The sequence below is a fragment of the Pagrus major genome, chromosome 18 (genome assembly GCF_040436345.1).
Source record: "Pagrus major chromosome 18, Pma_NU_1.0".
NCBI lineage: Eukaryota > Metazoa > Chordata > Actinopteri > Spariformes > Sparidae > Pagrus > Pagrus major.
In genome coordinates this window covers 4,973,953-4,995,874 of record NC_133232.1, presented here as the reverse complement: position 1 = coordinate 4,995,874, position 21,922 = coordinate 4,973,953, and the positions used below count along the sequence as shown (strand labels likewise).

The 21,922-nt window shown below is 47.7% G+C and overlaps 1 protein-coding gene across 3 annotated transcripts; it reads left to right on the top strand.

Annotated features, from left to right (window-relative positions):
- The first annotated feature begins 554 nt into the window (after positions 1 to 554).
- Positions 555 to 20,485, top strand: matr3l1.1 (matrin 3-like 1.1). Of its 3 annotated transcripts, XM_073486827.1 has the most exons (23): positions 555 to 672; positions 2,455 to 3,416; positions 3,635 to 3,696; positions 4,971 to 5,009; positions 5,116 to 5,192; positions 5,282 to 5,313; positions 5,442 to 5,564; positions 5,722 to 5,847; positions 6,353 to 6,469; positions 7,569 to 7,693; positions 7,773 to 8,030; positions 8,139 to 8,596; positions 8,971 to 9,061; positions 9,867 to 10,021; positions 17,303 to 17,577; positions 17,860 to 17,938; positions 18,028 to 18,053; positions 18,141 to 18,359; positions 18,528 to 18,658; positions 18,764 to 19,721; positions 19,797 to 19,878; positions 19,973 to 20,094; positions 20,170 to 20,485. In XM_073486827.1, exons 2-23 carry the CDS (start codon positions 2,484 to 2,486, stop codon positions 20,200 to 20,202), a joined length of 4,521 nt encoding a protein of 1,506 aa, XP_073342928.1. In that variant the 5' UTR covers positions 555 to 672; positions 2,455 to 2,483; the 3' UTR covers positions 20,203 to 20,485. The 3 variants fall into 3 exon arrangements, with proteins under 3 accessions (XP_073342928.1, XP_073342927.1, XP_073342926.1); XM_073486826.1 differs by having other exon boundaries at positions 7,773 to 8,596; positions 18,141 to 18,266; XM_073486825.1 differs by having other exon boundaries at positions 7,773 to 8,596.
- The last annotated feature ends 1,437 nt before the right edge of the window (positions 20,486 to 21,922 follow it).

Here is a 21,922-nt window from a genome sequence, read left to right as displayed (position 1 = left end):
CAGGTTTGAATCACCAGCTGATGAAGAAGAAGAGCTCAAAGTGTCTTTTATCACTTTGGACAGTGTTTGGTTTGAAAACTGGTCCTACGGCGTCACCTGGTGCTCAAACATCATATGACACGAGATATTCAGACCCCTCAGTGAGAATATCTCAAAGAATTGAGATTAAATTGAGATTTTTAATGCCTATTATTTTATTAAAACTGACTGATGATTTCAGACAACATAAGAATGTAAAGTTTAATTTATTCATTTCATTTCAAATCAACTTTATTTTTCTCTGTACAGGTAACCGTCTGCAGCAGTTAGATAGACTTCAGTATAAACCTTAGACAATTTATTTTATTTTATTTTATTTTATTGTAGTTATGATTTTATTTTATTTATTTTTATGGTTTTATTTTATTAATAGTTGTATTTTGTTTTTATTTATATTGTATTTAATCGCAGTGAGTCCTCCACAGCAGCAGGAGGCGGTGGTGCAGCATCACTTGGTTTAAAGACCGTCAATAAAACGTAGAAGAAGAAGAAGAAGAAGAAGAAGAATCCTCAGTCAGTTAGCTGTTAGCTGTTAGCTCCTCTTTCTGCAGTTTAAACAAAGTTGTCACTTCTTGCTTCCTGACCTAATAAACCACTCGGAGCTGTTTTAAAGAGGCCGGTGTTTCACTGAAGGTAAGCCCGCTGCTCAGCTCATCTTTCTGTCGGTCGTTAGCCGTTAGCTAACTGTGTTGACGCTCGGAAAGCTAACGCTGTTAGCATGATAAAAACAATGTCTCGTCTCGTGCAGATGATGGAGATTAAATCCACACAGAAGCTCCGTGAATCCACAGGGATTCATTCACCGCTAGCTTAACCAACTTAGCTTCAGATGTTCAGTAGCATTAGCTTATAAACGGTATTCAGACTTAAGTGTCTGCGGTTCTGTGAAGTGTTTCATGTTCTGATGTAACTGACCCGTCGGCTGTCTGCTGGTAATGATACTGCGGAGGTTCTGACCCACGGTGACGTCTGACACATCTGCCTCAGGTTCACTGTGATCATCACTACTTCACTAAGTATGATGAATGTACAGTGATAAAGCAGCTCTGTGTAGTTTTGTAGATTACATTAATGAGGTAATAATACAAACTGTTTCAATAAGAAAATAAGCTCCCAGAACACAGTGAAGATAGAGAGGGCAGGCAGGCATTTCTGCATAATGTGGCTTTAAACATACTGTATATAAAATAATAGAATATACAAGAGCAACAAAACTCAACGTTACACACAGTAGCAGTAAACATACAGTACCTACAGTTAGTGTACTTTAAGTAATACTGCAAAGTATCTGTTAGATCGACACTGTCAGATATAACGGTGTACATCAGAGTGTTTTATAGGATGATTATCTCATTATACTTTGTATCTAATCAGGGGCTTGTTTGTTTATTTTGTTTAAAGAAGGGACAATGCACATTAGTTAACATGAGCACAAGTCTATCATGTAAATGTGTCAGTCTCTGACAGATTATATGGCCAATATTCAACATTTCTCCAGTTACAGTATCTGTGATGTTTCTGTCAGACTGCAGATAAAATAAACTGATTTAAAAATGTGTTACTTTGACTCTGATGCAGCTTCTTCTCACACACTGTCCCGCCCACATCATCTGACTGGTAACACGTCACAACTAACATCCTATAAACTATAAAATTATCTAAGTCTGCAAAGTAACTTGTAACTAAATGCTTCAAATAAATATATTGGAGTAGACGTATTAAGTACCTGAAAATTGTACTTAAGGACAGAACTTGAGTAATTTGTTCTAAAGTTTATAATAATCTAATCTGGATATGATGTAGTACATTATGCAGTAAATACATAAACAAATCTCCTACACGATACAGAGTGGATACAAGTTATAATATGAGGTGGAAGTGCAGTGATGTAGTAACATATAGACATCAGGCTGCTTGGTGAAGACTGTCCCAGTGCTCACCTGCTCCTGCAGGTGTGTCATTCAAATGATAGCATGTTTGGTTGGTATGCAAACGGAAGGAGACGTCTGATTGGCTGCAGATAATAAAGTAAACGCAGGTTCATCAGGATGTAAAAACATCCAGATGTGTTTCTGATTATAAATACTGTGAATACATACATGATGTATTTTATACTTGTGCAGCAGAAACACATTTGAGAACTTTTTTCTAAATTTCTTTTAGAATTTCTGTGAGAATCTGAAACATGTTTGTGCTGAGAGTGAAACACATCTGTGATTCAGATGGATTGCCGTCCGTTTCTGTATCTGAGCCTTGTGTTTCATATATATCAGTCCTCAGGTGTCTGCTGTGTCTCAGACCTGATCAGCTCGTCCTGCTCAGTGATTTTCTTTCAGGATGAACCGTCTTCAACCTTTCAGTTTCTGTAAGTCACATTTTACATCTCCTGTCTTCCCTGACACCTTCTGTCTGCAGGAAACGCCGCGAGCGTTTCTCCTCCCATCATGTCTCACAACTACCCGTACAGACGACCGCCGCTCGACTCTGATCTCAGACCTGATCCTGGACCCTACAGCTCTTCAGACCGCCGTCATGCCCCACCGGACCACGACTTTTACAAGCCGCCCCAGGAGTCCTTCTCCTCGTCCTTCCCGTCGTCTTCCTCCTCCTCGTCCTCCAGAGGAGCTCAGTGGTCGCAGGACGGCGCCCTCAGCATCCTGAGCAGCTGCGGTCTGGAGCCCGCCGACCTGGCTCTGCTCGCCGAGCTACCCGAAGACGTCCTCACCGTCGAGTCTCTGCCTCACGTCCTCCAACAGATCAAAGGGAAGAGGGGCCCCGTCGCACCTCTTGCTCCCATTGCTCCTTCCTCCTCCTCCTCTTCCTCCTCTTATCCTCGCAGCTCTGCAGGTCGACCAGCCGTCAACTCGTCCGCCACCAACTGGGATCATCACCGCAGCCAGCCGCTCCAGTACCCGCTGGGCCATGTCACACCCAGTCCTCTTTCATCTGACCTGGACCGCTGGGGGAACCCCAGGACCACTGGCTTTGTCAAGGTCCAGCCTCCTTCATCATCATCATCATCCTCCTCTAGCTCCGTGGTGGACTACCACCACAGACCGGGACCCTCTGAGTATGGTAAGACAGGCAGAGATGCCAGTCCAGGTCCCTCTCAGGACCGAAACTCTTTCAGCTCAGCAGGAGGAGCCAAAAGAACTCGTTCTTCACGTTTCTCTGAGCCGGGATCAGCTGATCACAGGTCAGCTCCTCCTCCTGAGCAGTTCCATCAGAAACCCCACGGGGGGCGCCCCGAGTCTGATTCCTCTTCCACGAGAAGCACCATGCCCTCCGAACTGGAAGCTCTGGACTTTCACGGGACGACTCCGCCGTGGTACCCGTACTCGTGCTCTCTGTGTGACATCACTGTGATGTCAGAGAGGGTAAGTACTCCTCCTCCTCCTCCTGTGTGGGGGGGTTCGGGTTGTAACAGTACTACTGTAGACATGTTTGAATAAAGGAGGTTAAAGGTCAGAGTCCTCCTGCACTCTCTCTGTCTGATGGGTCGGGGGGGGGTGATTATCAGCCCTCCTGCTGCAGAGCATGATGGGACATCAGGTGGAGACGGTGACAGTTTATTTTTGTGCTTCTTGTGTTTCAGGTTTGGATCAAACACATCAACGGTGCTCAGCATGCAGACGGACAGCTGGGCCTGCTGCAGCGGTCAGTCTTTAAACCTCATCTGTCCTCTGATGTCACGTAGAACAGTCCAAAACACCTGGTGTCATGTAGAACAGTCCAAAACACCTGGCGTCACGAAGAACAGTGATGTCATGATGTTTCAGATGTTTTTACACTTTCTGATGTTACATACATTTACATCCATTTCCTGGAGACTTATCTGAACCAGAACCACTGACCCACGTCTGTCATGATGATTTGTTCTCCAGGTGTTTGAGCCGTTCTTCAGGTGTGTCCTGTGATGACTGTAGTTTGTATTCCCTCACCAACATCATGCTGAACATCATGGACTCCAGGCTTATGTCCTCAGTTCTCTAAACAAGCTCACTTACTACGACAGCTCACGCTGGAAACTGACCCAGTCCGTTCTCCTGAACGTGAGCTGTTTCTGTAACACTGACTTTCCCACTGAGCAGCAGTCAGAAAAATGAATGTTTAGAGTCAATCAAGTCAAATAAGAAATAAACAATGAGATGGATAAATGATACAATGATAAATGTATTGATGTGTCTTGGGGGTAGGCCGGTGACATGAGGCCCTACGATAACATTAACTGTGTAAACGTCTTTAACGTTCCGTATTGATGTCCAGTGACGTCCTCACATGGTACAAATCTTCACCTGGAGACTCATTAAACAGGTGAACCCACGTCCCTGCTGAGAGCTCAGACTCACCAGCTGAGCTGCCCAAAGTACAGTATGACAGTTGAAGTTAGTTCCTGCTCACACATTCAGTCTCTCAGCCTTTTTTTTGTGATCAGATGTTTTAATTCGTTGTAAGTTTCCAGAAGTAAGCACTCAGGTTCATGGCTGCTCGCTCTCTGATACCGCTGTTGATCAGTTTGATATGTGTTCGACTTCATGTTCTGCTTCTGAGTGGTTTGCACACACAGTTATCTTGAACGGTTGGACCTGCGTGGAGTCAGTGAGCTTTATGGTTTGATGTGTGAGGTTCAGTCAGCTGTTGGACTTTAATCCTCTCCTTAAAGCTCACTGTGTGGAGCCGGCCGATGGTCTTCAGCAGGAACAGCTGATGGAAAATGTGAAGCGTTTGTAAAACAAGGAAGTGAGTTTGGAGACGTACATTTATGGCTTTTGCACTGAGGACGGCTCTGATGGGATAAAAGTTTAAGGTCACACAGGATTGGTTGAATTTGTGTTAATTGTTGTGATTGTGACTCCCTGGAGGGACTGACTGTGTGTGAATTAAACATTTAAAGTTTAGACTTTATCTCTAACTGTGTTGTGTCTCTGCAGGTTTCCTAACTGGGACTGTCGCATGGAGACAGTCAGCAGGTCAGTGTCACACGTCAGTGTCATGTCCATAACGACCCTGGACACTAGTTAGTTATCAGGTTTAATTAGGATGAACTCACATTACAAACATGTCCTCTCATTTAAGGACCGACAACCAATCAGAGAAGAGGAAGGATGAAGACAAACCGGGCCAGCAGCCTCAGACGGCCGATCAGGACTCCAGTAAACACTCCTTACTGTTTTCTGTATGTTGTTGGTCACGGCTTCTCCTCATCACTGAGCTCACGTCTGTCGTTTTCTGTGTTTGACAGAGCTGCCAGCCAATAAGAAGTCTCAGAAAAAGGTAGAGACTCTAAAGAAGCTTTACTTCTCAGTCGAGCTGCTCCTGTATGATTAACATGGTGTGTGTGTGTGTGTGTGTGTGTGTGTGTGTGTGTGTGTGTGTGTGCGCGTGTCCTCGTGTCCTCACAGATGTCAGACAAAGGTAAAGTGGTGTGTGTGAAGTTTCCAGCCAACTCTGTGGACGAGGCGTACCTGAGGAAACTGACTGAGCCGTTCGGGAAGATCGTCAAGATCCTCATGTTTCCATCTTTAGTGAGTCCACTAGCTTCATCACACACAGGAAGATTCAAGCAGGAGTGATCTTGTCTCTTGCAGACAGACTGTTTCGGATGCAAAATGAAATAAATTACTTTATAGTGTTGACAAATCCACATGTTGTAGACTAAAGTATAATGTTGGACCTCTGCAGGCGTTTGTGGAGCTCGGCTCCATCGATCAGGCCAAAGACCTGGTGAAGTTCCACGTCAACTATCCTCCAACTGTGAACGGACAGCAGATGGAGTTCAGGATCACCAACACCTTCACCTTCCTCCAGGTAGATAATCATCCAACCAGCAGCTCCCGCTGAAGGAACACGACTCAGCTCTCTGTCTATTTGTGAGGTTTGAATCCCTGCAGGTGACTGACGGCTGGCAGCAGGACACACGGAGCTGCTGACAAAACTAATGACGATTAAATCGATTAGTTTTCAACTATTAGTGTCCACTCTGATGGTTTCTTTCCACTGACAGTAAACTGAAGATCAGAACAAGACAATTAATGAAGTAAATAATCAGCAATGACAACAATCCTTGCAGCCTTTGATTTAATCATTTTTGAGGTGAGATAAAGTAGAATTAAATCAGAAATGTGTTAAAACATGTTGTTTGTTTAATTGTTCTCATCAACTGCTAAAGATTCAGCTGCTTTTTCTAGGACACACCTGTAAACGTGAATACCGGCGCTCGTTCCAGCTGTATCTTCATCTCCACCTGACACACAGCTGCCCTCTGAAGGACCAGATCAAGTGTTTGATGTTTGACATGTGTGTGTCTCTTCAGAGCTCTCGGGTGGTGAGTTTCACTCCGGCTCCGACAGAAGAGAACGGCCAATCAGATCTGATGAGCGTGGTCAAACGCTTCGGCTCGCCGCTCTACACCCTTTTCCTGCCATCCATGGTGAGACCCGTCAGTCTGTTCTGCTTCTGTTCGGCCTGTGGAGGCTCGTCATGAGATGTAAATGTCCTGATGAGGTCGACTGACGTGAGGACAGAGAAACACAAGTTTTTTGATTGTTGTGTTCAGACGCTCAGCGACACTTTACAGTCGAGCTGAAATATTCAAATATTCAACTATCAGGATATTGGTTGGTTTGCTGTTGTGTCCATAAAAAGTGCAGCTCAGGAGAAAAGCTGTCATCAAAACAAACACCAAACCTTTTAGAAAATATCTTTTTATTCAAAAAACAACAGAATCCTGACAAACCTTTGATTAAAACAACAGACACGTGTTGCAGCACCGTGCCGTGACTCCCTAAACTCTGGAGTCAAGGCAATGGTATCAGAACAGCCGTACAGGAAAACAGCCGAATGAAGAATCTTCCAGCTCGTTTAACACTTAATGTTTAATGTCTCCACACCAGCGATAGTCGGGACCAGTATCTCAGTAAAACGGCTCCAGGATTTTACAGAACAAACTGATCAGATTTTGGAGGTCGAAGGTCACTGTGACCTCACGAAACACATTGTTGTCCTTAATTCAAGAATTCATACAATGATTATGACAACAGATATTATAAATCGATGAAGTGATGATACTTAACATCCAAAAGGTTAAAGGTCAACCTCACTGTGACATCATCATGTTATTCAGCACTTTAAGAAGACCGACAAAATGAATTAGTGACACATTTCTGTCAGAATCAGACTGAATATCATGTCACACCTACACGTACCTGTGTCTCTGGTCTGTTCCAGTCTGGGTCAGCTCGATGTGTAAAGTTATTCCTTTTATTAATGGTTTTAATGTTCCATCACGTAGGATGATGAGAAAAATCAGCTCACAATAAAGAGAACCAATCAGAATCAATAATCATCAGAAACCAACTGAAGGTCTGACAAACACCTGATTTAAATCTGTCTGCAACACATGACAATAGGTTTACTGACACTATAAAACATCGTACTTCTGTAGATAAACAAGTCCTCCTTCAGTATCAGTGGTATCAGAACCACACAGTTCTGCTGTACTTCACTGTAACTTCAGTTTTGTTTTTCAGGCATTTGTGGAGATGAAAAACACTCCTGACGCTCAGAAACTGGTGGACTATTATTCCTCCAACACTCTGAGGATCAACAACGACTGCATCAAAGTCTCCTTCTCTGGAGAATACAAGAGCCTCATGTGAGTACCAGACCCGACAGATCCATCAGCTCTTTCCAATCCATTGATTAATGATCAGTATTGATTCTTCCTCCTGCAGGCGGGTTGCATCGGCTAAAAGGTACGAAGAGGAAACGACGAAGAGGACGAGAAGCTCGAGCCGAGAGAAAGATGACAAGACGACAGAGAGGAAGAAGAGGAGGAGGAGTAAAGACCAGGAGGAGTCCAGCAGAGAGACGAAGACCAGAACCAGGTCCAGGTCCAAAGAGAGGAAGACCAGAACTAGGTCCAGGTCCAAGGAGAGGAAGACCACAACCAGGTCCAGGTCCAAAGAGACGAAGACCAGAACCAGGTCCAGGTCCAAAGAGAGGAAGACCAAAACCAGATCCAGGTCCAGAGAAAAGTCCACGAAAGAGAAAAAGTACAGGTCCAGATCCAGATCCAGAGAGAGGAAGACCAGAACCAGGTCCAGAGAAAAGTCAATGAAAGAGAAAAAGTCCAGATCCAGAGAAAGGAAGACCAGAACCAGGTCCAGGTCCAGAGAAAAGTCCATGAAAGAGAAAAAGTCCAGATCCAAAGAAAGGAAGACCAGAACCAGGTCCAGGTCCAGAGAAAAGTCCACAAAAGAGAAAAAGTCCAGGTCCAGATCCAGAGAAAGGTCCACTAAAGAGAAAACAGACAGTTCCAGGTCCACAGATAAATCCAGCAGAGACGGGAGGACCAGAACCAGGTCTAAGTCCAGAGAAAAATCCAAAGACAAGTCCAGCAAAGAAAGGAGGTCCAGGTCCAAAGATAAATTTGGCAGAGACAAGAGGACCAGAATCAGGTCTAAGTCCAGGGAAAAGTCCAGCAAAGAGAAGAGGTCCAGGTCCAGGTCCAGGTCCAGAGGAGAGTCTGTGGTCACAGTGAAAACTGAGCCGACTGGTGAGAAAGCGTTTTAACTGAAACGATTCATCAGAATGTTTCACACGTCGGGTTCTGAGGAGGGTTAAAGTTCTGTTTCCTGTTTGGAGTCATGTTGGTTACTATGACGACCCTGTAATGTAAACTATATATAATCGATGCAGGACTCCAGTCAGTGTGTTCATATTATTGTTTTATGAATCTAGTAATAAGCTTTATTTAACCATCAGTTTAACACAAAGTTCTACAGTTCTTCTCAGTCGAACCCGGATTCAAACAGAATGTGAACACCTGGAGCGACCTGATATTATGATGGTTCATGTGTTACAGCAGGGACAAAAAAAGTTTAATCTAAACCATCAGCCAACGTGATGATTCACTTCTTCTCTCCACAGTCACTGAGTCCAGGACTGATCCAGATCCAGATCCTGTCACAGAGTCCAAACCTGAGGCTGAAGAGAAGCAGCAGACTGAGGAGGAGGCAGAGTGAGTTTCTCCTGTTGTACAGTCCTTCAGTCAGTCAGTCCTTCAGTCAGTCAGTCAGTCAGTCCTTCATTCAGTCAGTCAGTCCTTCATTCAGTCAGTCAGTCCTTCAGTCAGTCCTTCATTCAGTCAGTCAGTCCTTCATTCAGTCAGTCAGTCCTTCAGTCAGTCGGTCAGTCCTTCAGTCAGTCCTTCAGTCAGTCAGTCAGTCAGTCCTTCAGTCAGTCAGTCGGTCCTTCAGTCAGTCAGTCGGTCAGTCAGTCCTTCAGTCAGTCAGTCAGTCCTTCAGTCAGTCAGTCCTTCATTCAGTCAGTCAGTCCTTCAGTCAGTCAGTCAGTCCTTCAGTCAGTCAGTCAGTCAGTCCTTCATTCAGTCAGTCAGTCCTTCAGTCAGTCAGTCAGTCCTTCATTCAGTCAGTCAGTCCTTCAGTCAGTCAGTCAGTCCTTCAGTCAGTCCTTCAGTCAGTCAGTCAGTCAGTCCTTCAGTCAGTCAGTCGGTCCTTCAGTCAGTCAGTCGGTCAGTCAGTCCTTCAGTCAGTCAGTCCTTCAGTCAGTCCTTCAGTCAGTCAGTCTTGCAGTCAGTCCTTCAGTCAGTCAGTCAGTCAGTCAGTCAGTCTTGCAGTCAGTCAGTCCTTCAGTCAGTCAGTCAGTCAGTCAGTCAGTCTTGCAGTCAGTCCTTCAGTCAGTCAGTCCTTCAGTCAGTCCTTCAGTCAGTCAGTCAGTCAGTGGAGTTGTGAATAAAAGAGTGAAAGTTTGAATCTTGAGGAGAAACTGAAACAGGAAGTGAACGTGTGTTGTTGTTGTTGCAGGTCGTCTGCAGAGGAAAGCGACATCGAGGGGATGGAGGTGATCGGAGAGGACGGAGAGACTCTGGAGGAGGACGATGTGGAAACTCTGGATGATGCTGAATTAGAGGATGAAGATGAGGAGGAGGAAGCTGCAGAGAAAAACTCACCTGATGAAGGTAGGAACTACAGAAGCCCTGAGGGGCAAGTGAGAACTTAGTTCTCTTTCATAATATTTCGTTCGATGTCTCACTATGGGATGCACGCCTCGCTGCAGCCCTCAGAAGCATTAATCTCATTACGCCAATCCTGATTGGCTGGTGAAACGTGTCCGTCCGCCTCAGGTAGTCCCCTCTACCTTAAATAGCGCATGCGGACGGCACCACGTCATTCAAACACCTCTTCTCACTCGGAGCATATCTCACGTCCAAGGCTAGCTAGCTAAACTGTCCACAGGCGGACCTTATTTAGCTTCCGTCGCCGGGCGCTACTAGCTTTTTGGATATCTTTTTCTGTGCTTCATCGATCACACCAGATCGAACCAGTGCTTCCCTTGCTCTCCACAGCTTGGCCAGCACTGTCCTCGACGCCCCACCACGGCAGTTCGAGCACTGAGTATTAGCACACCAGCTAATTTTTCGGCTTCTTCACGTTAGCACACCAGCTAACTGCCTCGACTCCCCGCCTGCACACCAGCTCGCGAGGAATGGAGGCTAAATCCCCTCACACCAGAGGGCACGGAGACTCTGGGGCCCGACTCTGTCGTTGCGGGAATAAGATATCGAGTACGGATCCACACCAGGTCTGCTCGAGCTGCCTGGGGCTGCAACACGCCCGGCTAGCTATCGACGTCCCCGGCTCGTGTCAACACTGTGCGGTGTTCACCGTCAAGAGTCTCCGCAGACGGCTAGCCCGCCAGGCTAGCTTGTCTGGACATGACCCCTATCTCCCTCCCGGCGGCCCCGCCGTCGAAGGCGGAGAGGAGATGGAGGTCGCTGCGGTGGCGATACCGGAGGCTAGCGCCAGCTGGGGCTCCCAGCTCGACCTAGCCGCGGATCCCCCGCAGGAGGAAGACGTCCTGGAACTGGACTATGGGGACGATGACGATGGCGCCTCGGAACTCCTCATCTCAGAGGATGAAGAAGAGGACGACATCTTCATCACTCCGGCCCGGGCTGCACAGCCCGCGGCCTCCGTCGCCTCTCGGGATGGAGATGAGAGTAGCACACCAGCTTCTCCCCTCCCCAGCTCGGACCTGCTCGACGTGTGCAAACGCGCTGCTGCCCGACTGGATATCCCCTGGCCCGCTGTCGTAGCTGAGACCACCAGATCCCGCTACGAGGGGAAGAAATTGCCCTTGGCTAAGAGTGCAACGAAGCAACGTCTCCCTGTCTTCCCAGAGCTGCTGGATGAGGTGGCGCGCTCATGGAGAGACCGCCCTTACAGCAGCAGGAGCCCGATCCCCGGAGCCTCGTCCCTCGACTGTGAAGCGATGGAGAGCCTGGGTCTGCTCCGCATGCCTCCGATGGAGCCACTCGTTGCAGCGCACCTTCACCCACGGCTGTCAGCGGTGTCCTCCCGGAGCCCCAGCCTGCCATCCAAGTCTGACCGTTTTCAGTCAACTCTGACTGAAAAGGCATACAAGGCGGCGGCGCTTTCGGCCAGAGCGCTCAATGTCCTCTCCCTGCTCACGGCTTATCAGGCTGAGTTATGCAAGGATTTTGTGCAAACTCAGGACCCAGCTACGTGGGAGGAGAAACCGGTCATCACCGACCTGTGCCTCCGTATCCAACGCTGTGCGGTCCAGGCCACGGGAAGGTCGATGGGGGCAATGGTTCTGCAGGAACGAGCGCGGTGGCTCAACCTCGCCAACCTGTCAGACAGAGAGAAGGACGACGTCCTGGACATGCCCATTGTCCCGGAGGGGATTTTTGGTTCCGCGTTGGCTTCGATGCAACGGCGGTGTGAAGCCAAAAAGAAGGAAGACGAAGCTCTCCAGCTCTGCCTCCCTCGAAAGCCCCAAGCTCCCTCTCCGCCTGCACAGCGGAAAACCTTCGCGCAGGCTGCTGCCCAAGTTTCGCAGTTTAAAATACCTAAACTGTCGAAACCCCGGCCCGCCCCACCTCCCCTGCCCAGCCGGGCCGGCTGGTCCAAGAAACCCTCGGCCCCGGCTGCAGCTCCGCCGGCACAGCCCGCGCAAGCTGCCACTAACCAGGCCAGGAGGAAGAAGAGAGCGGCCTGAAGGCTCCTCTCTTCACCGGTGATGCAGCTGGAAGTTCCCCGTTCTCCAGCTCCACCTGTTCGGCTTTCGAGCGTGCGCTCAGGGGCCCCCCACGCCCCCGTCTCCCAGCTGCCACGGACCTTGCCAGAGCAAGCCGGGAGAGACGGACATTTGACGGCAGAGGGTTCAGCAGTTGCCCCTCACTCATGTCCACAAGCACGCACACACACACAAGTTTTCATAAAGAAAATAAATTGTGTTCCGCTGTCGCATCCAGGCCGAGTGCCGAGGGCGCAGCTAATAAAAAAAGCCAAAACTATCAGAATAAGCAGCGCGGTGGCGACATCCGCTGTCCCCCCTCGGCGGAAAGCTGCGGCTTTTCCCGTGTGGGGGGCTGTGGGGTCCCCGCTGCTGCGCTGTCCTCCCAGGCGGAAATGCACAGCACCGCCCGGGAGCCATGTCACTACTCCACCAAGGGAGAGCCCCACCGCACCGCGGCTGGAGCCTCTCATGGTGGAGGGGCTGCGGTGCGTGTCCACTCTCTCCCTCAGATGCGAGAGATGGGCCGCGCTCGCAGCTCCACCCTGGGTGTTGAGGACGATCGCGAGGGGATACAGGCTGCAGTTCTCAGCTGTTCCTCCGCGATTCGCCGGTATAATACACTCCCAGGCTCAGGGAGAGTCAGCTCGCGTTTTACAGGAGGAAATCCTCTCACTGTTAAACAAAGGAGCAATTTGTGTCGTCCCTCCCGCACAGTGTCAGAGCGGTTTTTACTCCAGGTATTTTCTGATCCCCAAACGGGGGGGGAGCGGTATTCGCCCTATCCTGGATTTACGTGCTCTGAACAAATATCTCAGGAAATACAAGTTCAGGATGCTTACGCACGCATCCCTGCTGCGCCTTGTGAGACAGAACGATTGGTTCACTTCTGTCGATCTGAAAGACGCGTATTTCCATATCCCGATTTATCCTCCCCACAGAAAGTATCTGAGATTCGCTTTCCAAGGGAGCTGTTACGAGTACCGCGTGCTCCCTTTCGGTCTGTCATTAAGCCCGAGGGTGTTTGTGCGGTGCACAGAAGCGGCAATAGCCCCACTGAGACGGCAGGGCATCCGCTTGGCCACATATCTGGACGATTGGCTGCTGTTGGCACAGTCGGAGCAGGAGGCCAGGGCGCACACGCGTATTCTCACACGTCACCTAATCGATCTGGGTTTCGTGATAAACGCGGAAAAGAGCATGCTATCCCCAGCGCAGGGCATAATCTTTCTGGGATTATCTCTGGACTCGGTGACTTTCACAGCGCGCCTCTCGGCGGAGCGGGTGAAAAATTTCAGGGCATGTCTCGCGCTCTTTCATCCAGGCAAATCTGTTCAATTCAGATTGTGTCTTCGATTACTCGGGCTGATGGCGTCTGCCATTCTCGTAGTCCATCTTGGTCGCCTCCACATGAGGGAATTCCAGCTTTGGGTGGCCTCATGCGGGCTAGATCCCGTGCGTCATGGCGCACGGAGGATACTGGTCACACCAGGGTGCGCCAGGGCGCTGCGCCACTGGCGCGTCCCGTCCTTTCTGACACAAGGGGTGCCCATGGGCTCCGTCTTGTCCAGGAAGGTGGTCACTACGGACGCCAGCCTGACGGGCTGGGGCGGAATTCACGAGGGCCGGTCTGTGAGGGGCCACTGGAGTGTGGACCTCCAGCGGTCTCACATAAATTTTCTGGAACTGTCAGCGGTGTTCCTCTCCCTGAAACATTTCCTTCCGTCTCTCACGGGTCATCATGTCCTGGTGAGGACGGACAATACGAAAACAGTGGCGTACATCAACCGTCAGGGGGGGTTACGCTCCCGTCGGTTGTACATGCTGGCACGCAAACTGATCCTGTGGAGCTGCGGTCGTCTCCTCTCCCTGAGAGCGACGCACGTCCCAGGAGCCCTGAACACAGGCGCGGACCTGTTGTCCAGGGGCGCGCCAGTATACGGGGAGTGGACGCTACACCCGGAAATTGTGGAACAGATATGGGGCCGTTACGGTCGGGCCACGGTGGATCTGTTCGCGTCGAGAGGAAACGCGCAGTGCGCGCTGTTTTACTCTCTGCGCAGCATGGATGCTCCCCTCGGCGTCGACGCACTAGCGCACGCCTGGCCGCACGAGCTTCTTTACGCGTTCCCCCCCCTGGCCTTGATACCCCCCACTCTGTCCAGAGTGAGGGAGCACGGCCACGCACTGATTTTGATAGCTCCGCATTGGCCTGCGATGCATTGGCTGGCGGAGATATATCGGTTGCTGTGCGCTCAGCCCTGGCAGCTCCCGCTGCGCAGGGACCTGCTATCGCAGGGGGTGGGGACGGTCTTCCACCCGCACCCAGAACGCATGGCGCTGTGGGCTTGGCCCCTGAGTGGCTCAGTCTGTCAGCTGTGGGACTCTCACAGCGCGTGATTTCCACCATACAAAGTGCTCGAGCCTCCTCCACTAGGTCCCTGTATGACTGTAAGTGGAGAGTGTTTGAGGGGTGGTGTCACAGAAATGGCCACATTCCCTTTCAGTGTCCAGTAGGAGTGATATTATCATTCTTGCAGGACCTGATTGACAAAAGAAAAGCCTTCTCCACGGTTAAGGTGTACTTGGCAGCTATCGCCGCCTGTCACGTGGGGTTTGGGAAGCAAACAGCGAGCCAGCACCCGCTGGTTTGCCGTTTTATGAAGGGAGCGCGCAGGCTTCTCCCCGTGTCCAGACCACTGGTACCACCATGGGATCTGGCTGTGGTTCTGGAGGGTCTTAAAGGACCTCCCTTTGAGCCACTGGAGGGAGCAGACTTGAAACACGTGTCTCTCAAGACAGTGTTGTTGCTGGCTCTGGCTTCGGCTAAACGGGTTAGTGACATCCATGCGCTTTCGGTGCATTCGTCATGCGCTCAGCTCTTCCCGGGGGATGTAAGGATGATTTTGAAGCCCAACCCGGCTTTTGTGCCTAAGGTGGTCGGCTCAATTTCTCCTATTGACCTTGTGGCCTTTGCTGCTTCACCAGGAGAGCAGCGGTCACATGCGTTGTGTCCAGTCCGTGCGGTGCGCACTTACATGGATAGGACAAAGGGTTTCAGGAGGAGCGATCAGCTGTTCGTCTCCTGGGCTAATCCTCATAAGGGAAAACCTATCACAAAGCAGCGCCTATCCCACTGGGTGGTGGAGGCAATTGCTTTGGCGTATACGAGTCAGGGTTTGCAGCCACCTGTGGGCCTGCGAGCGCACTCGACTCGGGGTTTGGCCGCATCCTGGGCCTTATTCAGGGGAGTTTCTGTTCAGGACATCTGTGCTGCAGCGAGTTGGTCCTCGCCTCTCACTTTTGTCCGCTTCTATAAGCTGGACGTCTCCGCGCCGTGCGTGGCACGCGCGGTTTTGCTGTCCTGATTGGAACAGAGTACTTTTCCCTGTGGGTTGGTGGACGTTAGGTAAGCTTGTCTGGCAATACGGGAGCTACCACATCCCATAGTGAGACATCGAACGAAATATTATGAAAGAGAACTTAAGGTTATTTACATAACCCCGGTTCTCTGAGTAATATGAGTGAGATGTCTCACCAGACATCCCTTCTTGCTTGGGCGAGTGAGAAGAGGTGCTTATCTTGAATGACGTGGTGCCGTCCGCATGCGCTATTTAAGGTAGAGGGGACTACCTGAGGCGGACGGACACGTTTCACCAGCCAATCAGGATTGGCGTAATGAGATTAATGCTTCTGAGGGCTGCAGCGAGGCGTGCATCCCATAGTGAGACATCTCACTCATATTACTCAGAGAACCGGGGTTATGTAAATAACCTTAAGTTTTTCCTGGTGATCCATTTTCAGAGTCCAGGAGGTGACATGGATGTGTTAAAGAAATAAACATGCACATGATTCACTCGTATCTATCTTGAACTCGATGCTGCGGCTCGTCAGTCAGCTCTCGCCTGTTCACTGTATTTTGGAGCTTCAGGAGGAAGATCGTATTTCTTTGTGACTCATCCCTAAATTAAAAAAAACTAATAATGAGGTGGTCTTGATCAACGACACCAGGCCTGTTTTGACTTTCCACTCTCACAGATGTTCAGGCTTTGGGTTCACAAATTACTGATACCTTTTCTCCACTGGTCAAAAATCTCACTTAAACCTGATCAGATTGGGCTTTTGTGAGCAATGTGAATGTGTAAACTCAACATTTACACCCGGGTCAACGTGCTAAATTCTGCGCAAAGTGATGACGCATTATTAACATCCAGTGGTGGCGTGTAAATGATGAAGGAATTTGGGATGTGGTCAGTTAATGATGTTTTATTACTGGACACAGTGTTGGAGGTAGAGCCCCGTTCATCCCTATGAAAGCTGCTCAGTGGTGTTCTGAAGACAAAAAAGTCCGACTTCCCAGCTGTGAAAACACCTGGATCATCGACTGAGCCGGCTAACTTGAACGGGGATAAAATAATTCTTCTAGACTTTCCAAATGTTATTGGACTGAATGGCTCAAATTCTGACAGTGAAACGAGTCATGTCTCGGGGGTTGTGACGCTCAAAATAATGTATCCACCATTTTACAGAAGCCTCTTTCACAATTAGGCTGTTGTTGTTTTCTCTTCTGTAACAACGTGACGTCATCGACGTACAACGTGACGCTTCAGATAAAAATCACAGACGGGCTGCCTAACCTGCTGGAAGTGGGAATAATGGGGCCAGTATGCAATTTTTAGCAGGTTGACCTGTGTTTAAAAAACTTGTGTAGTCCTGCTAATGTTGGCGGAGAAGCAGTAGAAATAAAATGTGAATAAATGGCGTGTGTTAACCAAAATAAACTACATCCATGTCTTCTCCTGGGCTCTGTAGACTTTTGATCAGGTCGGAAAAAATTTTGCCTGAAAAAGTGTGAATATTTTGAGATTTTTTATTATTATTATTATTTTTATTTTATTTATTTTCTGTGTGTAGAACAAAGTGGGGAAAAATCAAGAGGAAGAAAAATGTTCCATGTGCGGAATCAAGTAAAAACATAACATCTATTTTAGGAGAAAAACTTTTTCACAAAAAATCTCCTGAATTTTCCACTGATGGAAAAAATAATATAGGAACTTAGAAACTTTATCATGGCAACATTTTTTTCCACCAGATCACAAGTCATAAAATAATTTAGATCCTCTCTTGTCTCTCAGGGCTTCTGTGAGAAACACAAAACATGAAGCTGTGACAGATTTAAAGAAACTGTTGTTTGTTTCAGATAAAGAGGAGGAGCAGGAGAAGGATGAAGAGGAGAAGGTGAAGGATGAAGAGGCTGATGAGGAGGAGAAGGTGAAGGATGAAAAGGCTGATGAGGAGGAGAAGGTGAAGGATGAAAAGGCTGATGAGGAGGAGAAGGTGAAGGATGAAAAGGCTGATGAGGAGGAGAAGGTGGCGAAACAGGAAGCCATCAATGAAAAGGAGCTAGAGGAGGAGAAACCTGTGAAGGAGGAGGAGGAGGAGGAGGAGGCAGAGACTCAGCTGGAGGACGATGAGGTGGAGTTGTTTTTTGTTTTAATATAAAATTCTGTGTTTGGTCGGTAAAATAGTTTTTTGATCCAGTTTGATCCTGAATGATTGATCATTGTTATGATGTGAGCACAGCAGCAGTCTGACACTCGGTCAGTTAAATCATCTCAGTAACGATTCAGTTCAAGTCTTTACTTTTGGCCCAAAGTTCAGTTTGAGTTTTGTTTCTCCAAACTGAATCTCTGATATCGGATCAATAAACACGAGATCCTGGTCTAATTGGACTCTGTCCTGTGTGTTGGTCTGCAGGAGGAACCAGACTTCCCAGTAGACCTGGAGAACTGCATCACTCTGGACGAACTGGAAGAAGAGCAGACTGAAAACCGAGGTGAACCCAGAGCCTGAAAGTTATGAAATATAGTAACTCATGTTTGAATCCTTCAGTTTGAGCTGAGTGTTGTGGTTTGTTTGTTGCAGATGAAGACGACCCAGATGAACCCAAAGTAAGGAGGAAATATTTTATACTCCTGTTAGTCAACAGTTAAGTCGTTCAGACCTGTTGATGATCATATATGTTGTTTTGTTTCCAGTCTCCGTCCAACCGAGTGATCTACTTCAGAAACCTCCCGCGGCGACCGTACACCGACCAGGAGTTCCTCAACCTGGTCAAAGACTTTGGGACACCGGTGCGATACTTCCACAGAACTCACTGTGGAGTGAGTTTATCTGCTTCTCCTCTCCTCATGTCTGCAACACATGATGTAAATGATCCTCTCTGTGATGTTCAGAGTACACACACAGACAGTCAGGTAATCAGAGTACACACACAGACAGTCAGGTAATCAGAGTACAGCTGGAGGATTACACCTGTATATAATATATAATGATGTTCTGACCCGTCTGGAGCTGAGCTGGTCCTGTCCTGTAGTAGATGTTTATCCTCTCGTCACTTGGTCTTCATCGTTTGTGTGTTTCAGGGTTTCATCGAGATGTCGACGTCTTCAGAGGCTCAGAGAGCCGTTAAAGAGCTGGGCAGCAAACGTGTGACGTTAAAGGGCTGCAAACTCGTCGTCCAGATGTCCACCAGATACAAAAGACTCAGCTACGGGTCAGTAATCTCCAAACTGTCTCCATTCAGTCCTGTTCACCCGTCACACATCTGTGGTCACTCACTGTGAATCACTGTGAATCCCTGTCCATCCTGTCTTCACAGGTTTTCTGATGCTCAGGTGGTCGAGGAGAAGAGGGGCGAGCGCAGGAGTCGAAGCAGCAGGAGGAGTGAGAGACTAAACAAGGACGAGTCCAACAGGAAGTCTGAAGGCAGGAAGGAGTCCTCGAAGAAGTCTCCGGAGAAAGAGTCAACGCCCGAGAAGACTCCAGAGAAAGAGTCCAAGTCTGTAGAGAGAGAGACGACGTCAAGAAAGGCGAGAAAGAAAGAATTTGCAACTGAAAAGACTCCAGAGGAAGAATCTAGAAAGTCTGCAGAGAAACAATCTGCACCTGAAGAGACTTTGAATCAAGAGTCAACGCCCAAAAAGACAGAAAAGGAAGAATCAAAGTCTCCAGACAAAAAGTCTCCAGACAAAAAGTCTCCAGACAAAGAGTCCAAATCTAAAAAGAGTCAAAAGAAGAAGTCCAAAACGGCCAGTAAAAAGTCTTCAGAACAGTCAGAGTCCAGAAAATCTCCAGAAAAGGGATCCGTTTGCAAAAACACGTCTGAAGAGACCTCGAGAACACCAGAGAACAAGTCGGCCAATAAAAAGACTTCAGAGGAAGAGTCGGTATCCAGAAAGAGTCCAGAGGAGAAGTCACATGACTCATCAGACAAATCCTCCAGAGCACTGACAGAAGAGAAGGACTCTACTGCTGAAAAGACTCCAGAAACTGAGTCGTTAGCTGAAACACGTGAAGAACACAAGACGTCAAAGAGAAAAGAGACTGATGAGAACGACTCTGTGCCTGAGGAGAAGAAGAAGAAAAAGGAAGAGTCGGAGACAGATGAGACTGAGATGAAACAGGAGCTGAAGGCTGCTGAAGCTCCAGAAGAGAAGATGGAGATTCAGGAGAAGGAAGGATCAGAGGAGGAGACACCAGGACCAGGACTGGAGGATTCACAGAGTCCAGATCAACCAGACTCCACTGGAGATTCTCCAGAACCACAAACTGAACAGGTACGCACACTTTGACCGTTGTCGGCAGCTCAGGAATACAACAGAGCTCACTAACCATCTGAGGTCTGTTTTTAGGAACCTGCTGCTGATCGGCTGCAGCAACAGTCTGAGTCTGCAGGAGGCGCTGCAGAGCTGCAGGAACCCACCAAACCTGTTGGTGAGGAAATCCACCTGGGTCGTCTTTTTGATTGGACCAGCAGCGGTGATGCGTTCACAGACATCTCATCCTGCTGTTCTTTTCTCTCCTGCAGGAACCGAGTTCGTTCGACCGGTCGTCGGTTACTTCTGTAACTTGTGTCAGGTGATCTACGCCGACGAGGACGAAGCCAAACAGCAGCACTGCAGCAGCCTGACGCACTACAGGAAGTACCAGGTGAGTGTTCAGCTTCTTGTCGGCCCGTCTCAGCCGTCTGCTGCTGATTGTAAACAAAGTGTTTGTGTTTTCCAGGAGAAGACGGGTAAAGATCCGTGGACGAGCTGACCTCACCTCAGAGACTGAAACTTTTCTTTGTGTTCTTGAATTTTAAATTTACTCACATCTGGAGGAGGAACGTCAGAAGGATCCAAACGTAAACCAAACATCTGTTGGTTTCATTTTATTTCTCTGGTTCTGCTCGTGGGCACTACGGCAGGTTGATGGATAAAAATCTGACGTCACTTTAGTTTCTTCACATTAGAGTCCAGATGTTGTTGACTGTCGATTGTAAAATGAGCTGAAACTGAAAAGTTGTAAATTTCCAATAAAGCTGTGACTTTATACTTCACGATGTCGAGTTTCCTTCTTTTATGATTAAAATGTTTTAATTAATTTCAGTTGTGTAAAAATCCCTTAAAAAAACATATTTGAGGAAACGTGCTTATTATTAATTCAAAAATATTATCAAAAAAACTTCAAGAGAAGTTTTTTTCATGTGTTACGTTTCCCCAGAAAACAGAACCTGAAGGACCTGAAGGGGTCGCAGGCTGGGAAACTTTTCTTTGTGATGGCGGCATGTTAGCCTCACATAGCAGCTAGCATGACCATCACCTGTTAAAAAGTGAGCTGAATGAGCCGTTAGCAGCTGCTGTCTGCAGGGTACTCATGGATGTAATGGATTACTTTGAAGCATGAAGATTCTCAGGTGTTTTTCCCACTTCACCTTCTCCAAAGGTGAAGGTGCAGACAGCTGAGAACATCACAGGTGAACCCAACAGCTCCTGATGACCTGCGACCTGCACTGTGTTCCAAATTATTGTGCAAATACAATTTCAATTAAACAAACATTTGATTTTTAGTTTTTCAATGAAAGTTTTCCATTGTGCTGCTTCTCCTCTGTTTACATCACTGACATCATCTCACACACATTTGGTAATTAGTTTGCCAGGTGAGCCTAATAAAAGGGAAACTACTTGAGGTTGTTCCACATTATTAAGCAAGTCACAGGTTTCATGCAATATGAGGAAAAAGGATCTTTCTGCAGATGAAAAGTGCAATAGTGCAGTATCCTGCAAAAGGTAAGAAAACATTGGATATTTCACAAAAATGAGATCATCGTACTGTTAAAAGATTTCTATGTGATTCAGCACGGGTTCGTTCAGATGAAGGCGTATTAAGAAAGCAGCTGTGAAAAAGCCACCGATGAGTAGCAAACAGGTATTTGAAGCTGGGGAGGCAGTGGCAGGTTACCTCGAAACAGCAGCTCTGTGAGGCGATTCTGACATCCTCAAAGGAAACACAGGCAGAAACTACATGGACTTACAAGTTCAACGGCTGAGAGAGTTGTTAAGGTGATATGAAAGAAGAGCTCCTATGTTAATATGTAACTAGATCTGTAACAATGTTTTTGATTGAAATAGAAAATTTCTGTTTTCAATCATTTTCTTCTGTTTTGTATAATAAACTGCATTTTGAGTTATTTGTCATCATCGGTAATTTTGTTTAATAAAATCCAGATTACAATATAATTGTTGAGGAATAAAAAAAATCCTATTGGCTGCCAATTGTATAAACTATTTGGGAAAAAAGAACAAAAAACAGTATATGCATAATAATTTGGAACACAGTGTAGAGCTTGGGGAATCTCCGATCTGCCCGTAACACATGCGTTTTAACAGATTCAAAATAATTCCGGCATTGAGAAAGATTCAGTTTCAACCAGAAAAAACAAACAGTGTTCAGCTTCCTGTCGGCCTGTCTCAGATGTTGAGTAACTTATTTCTGT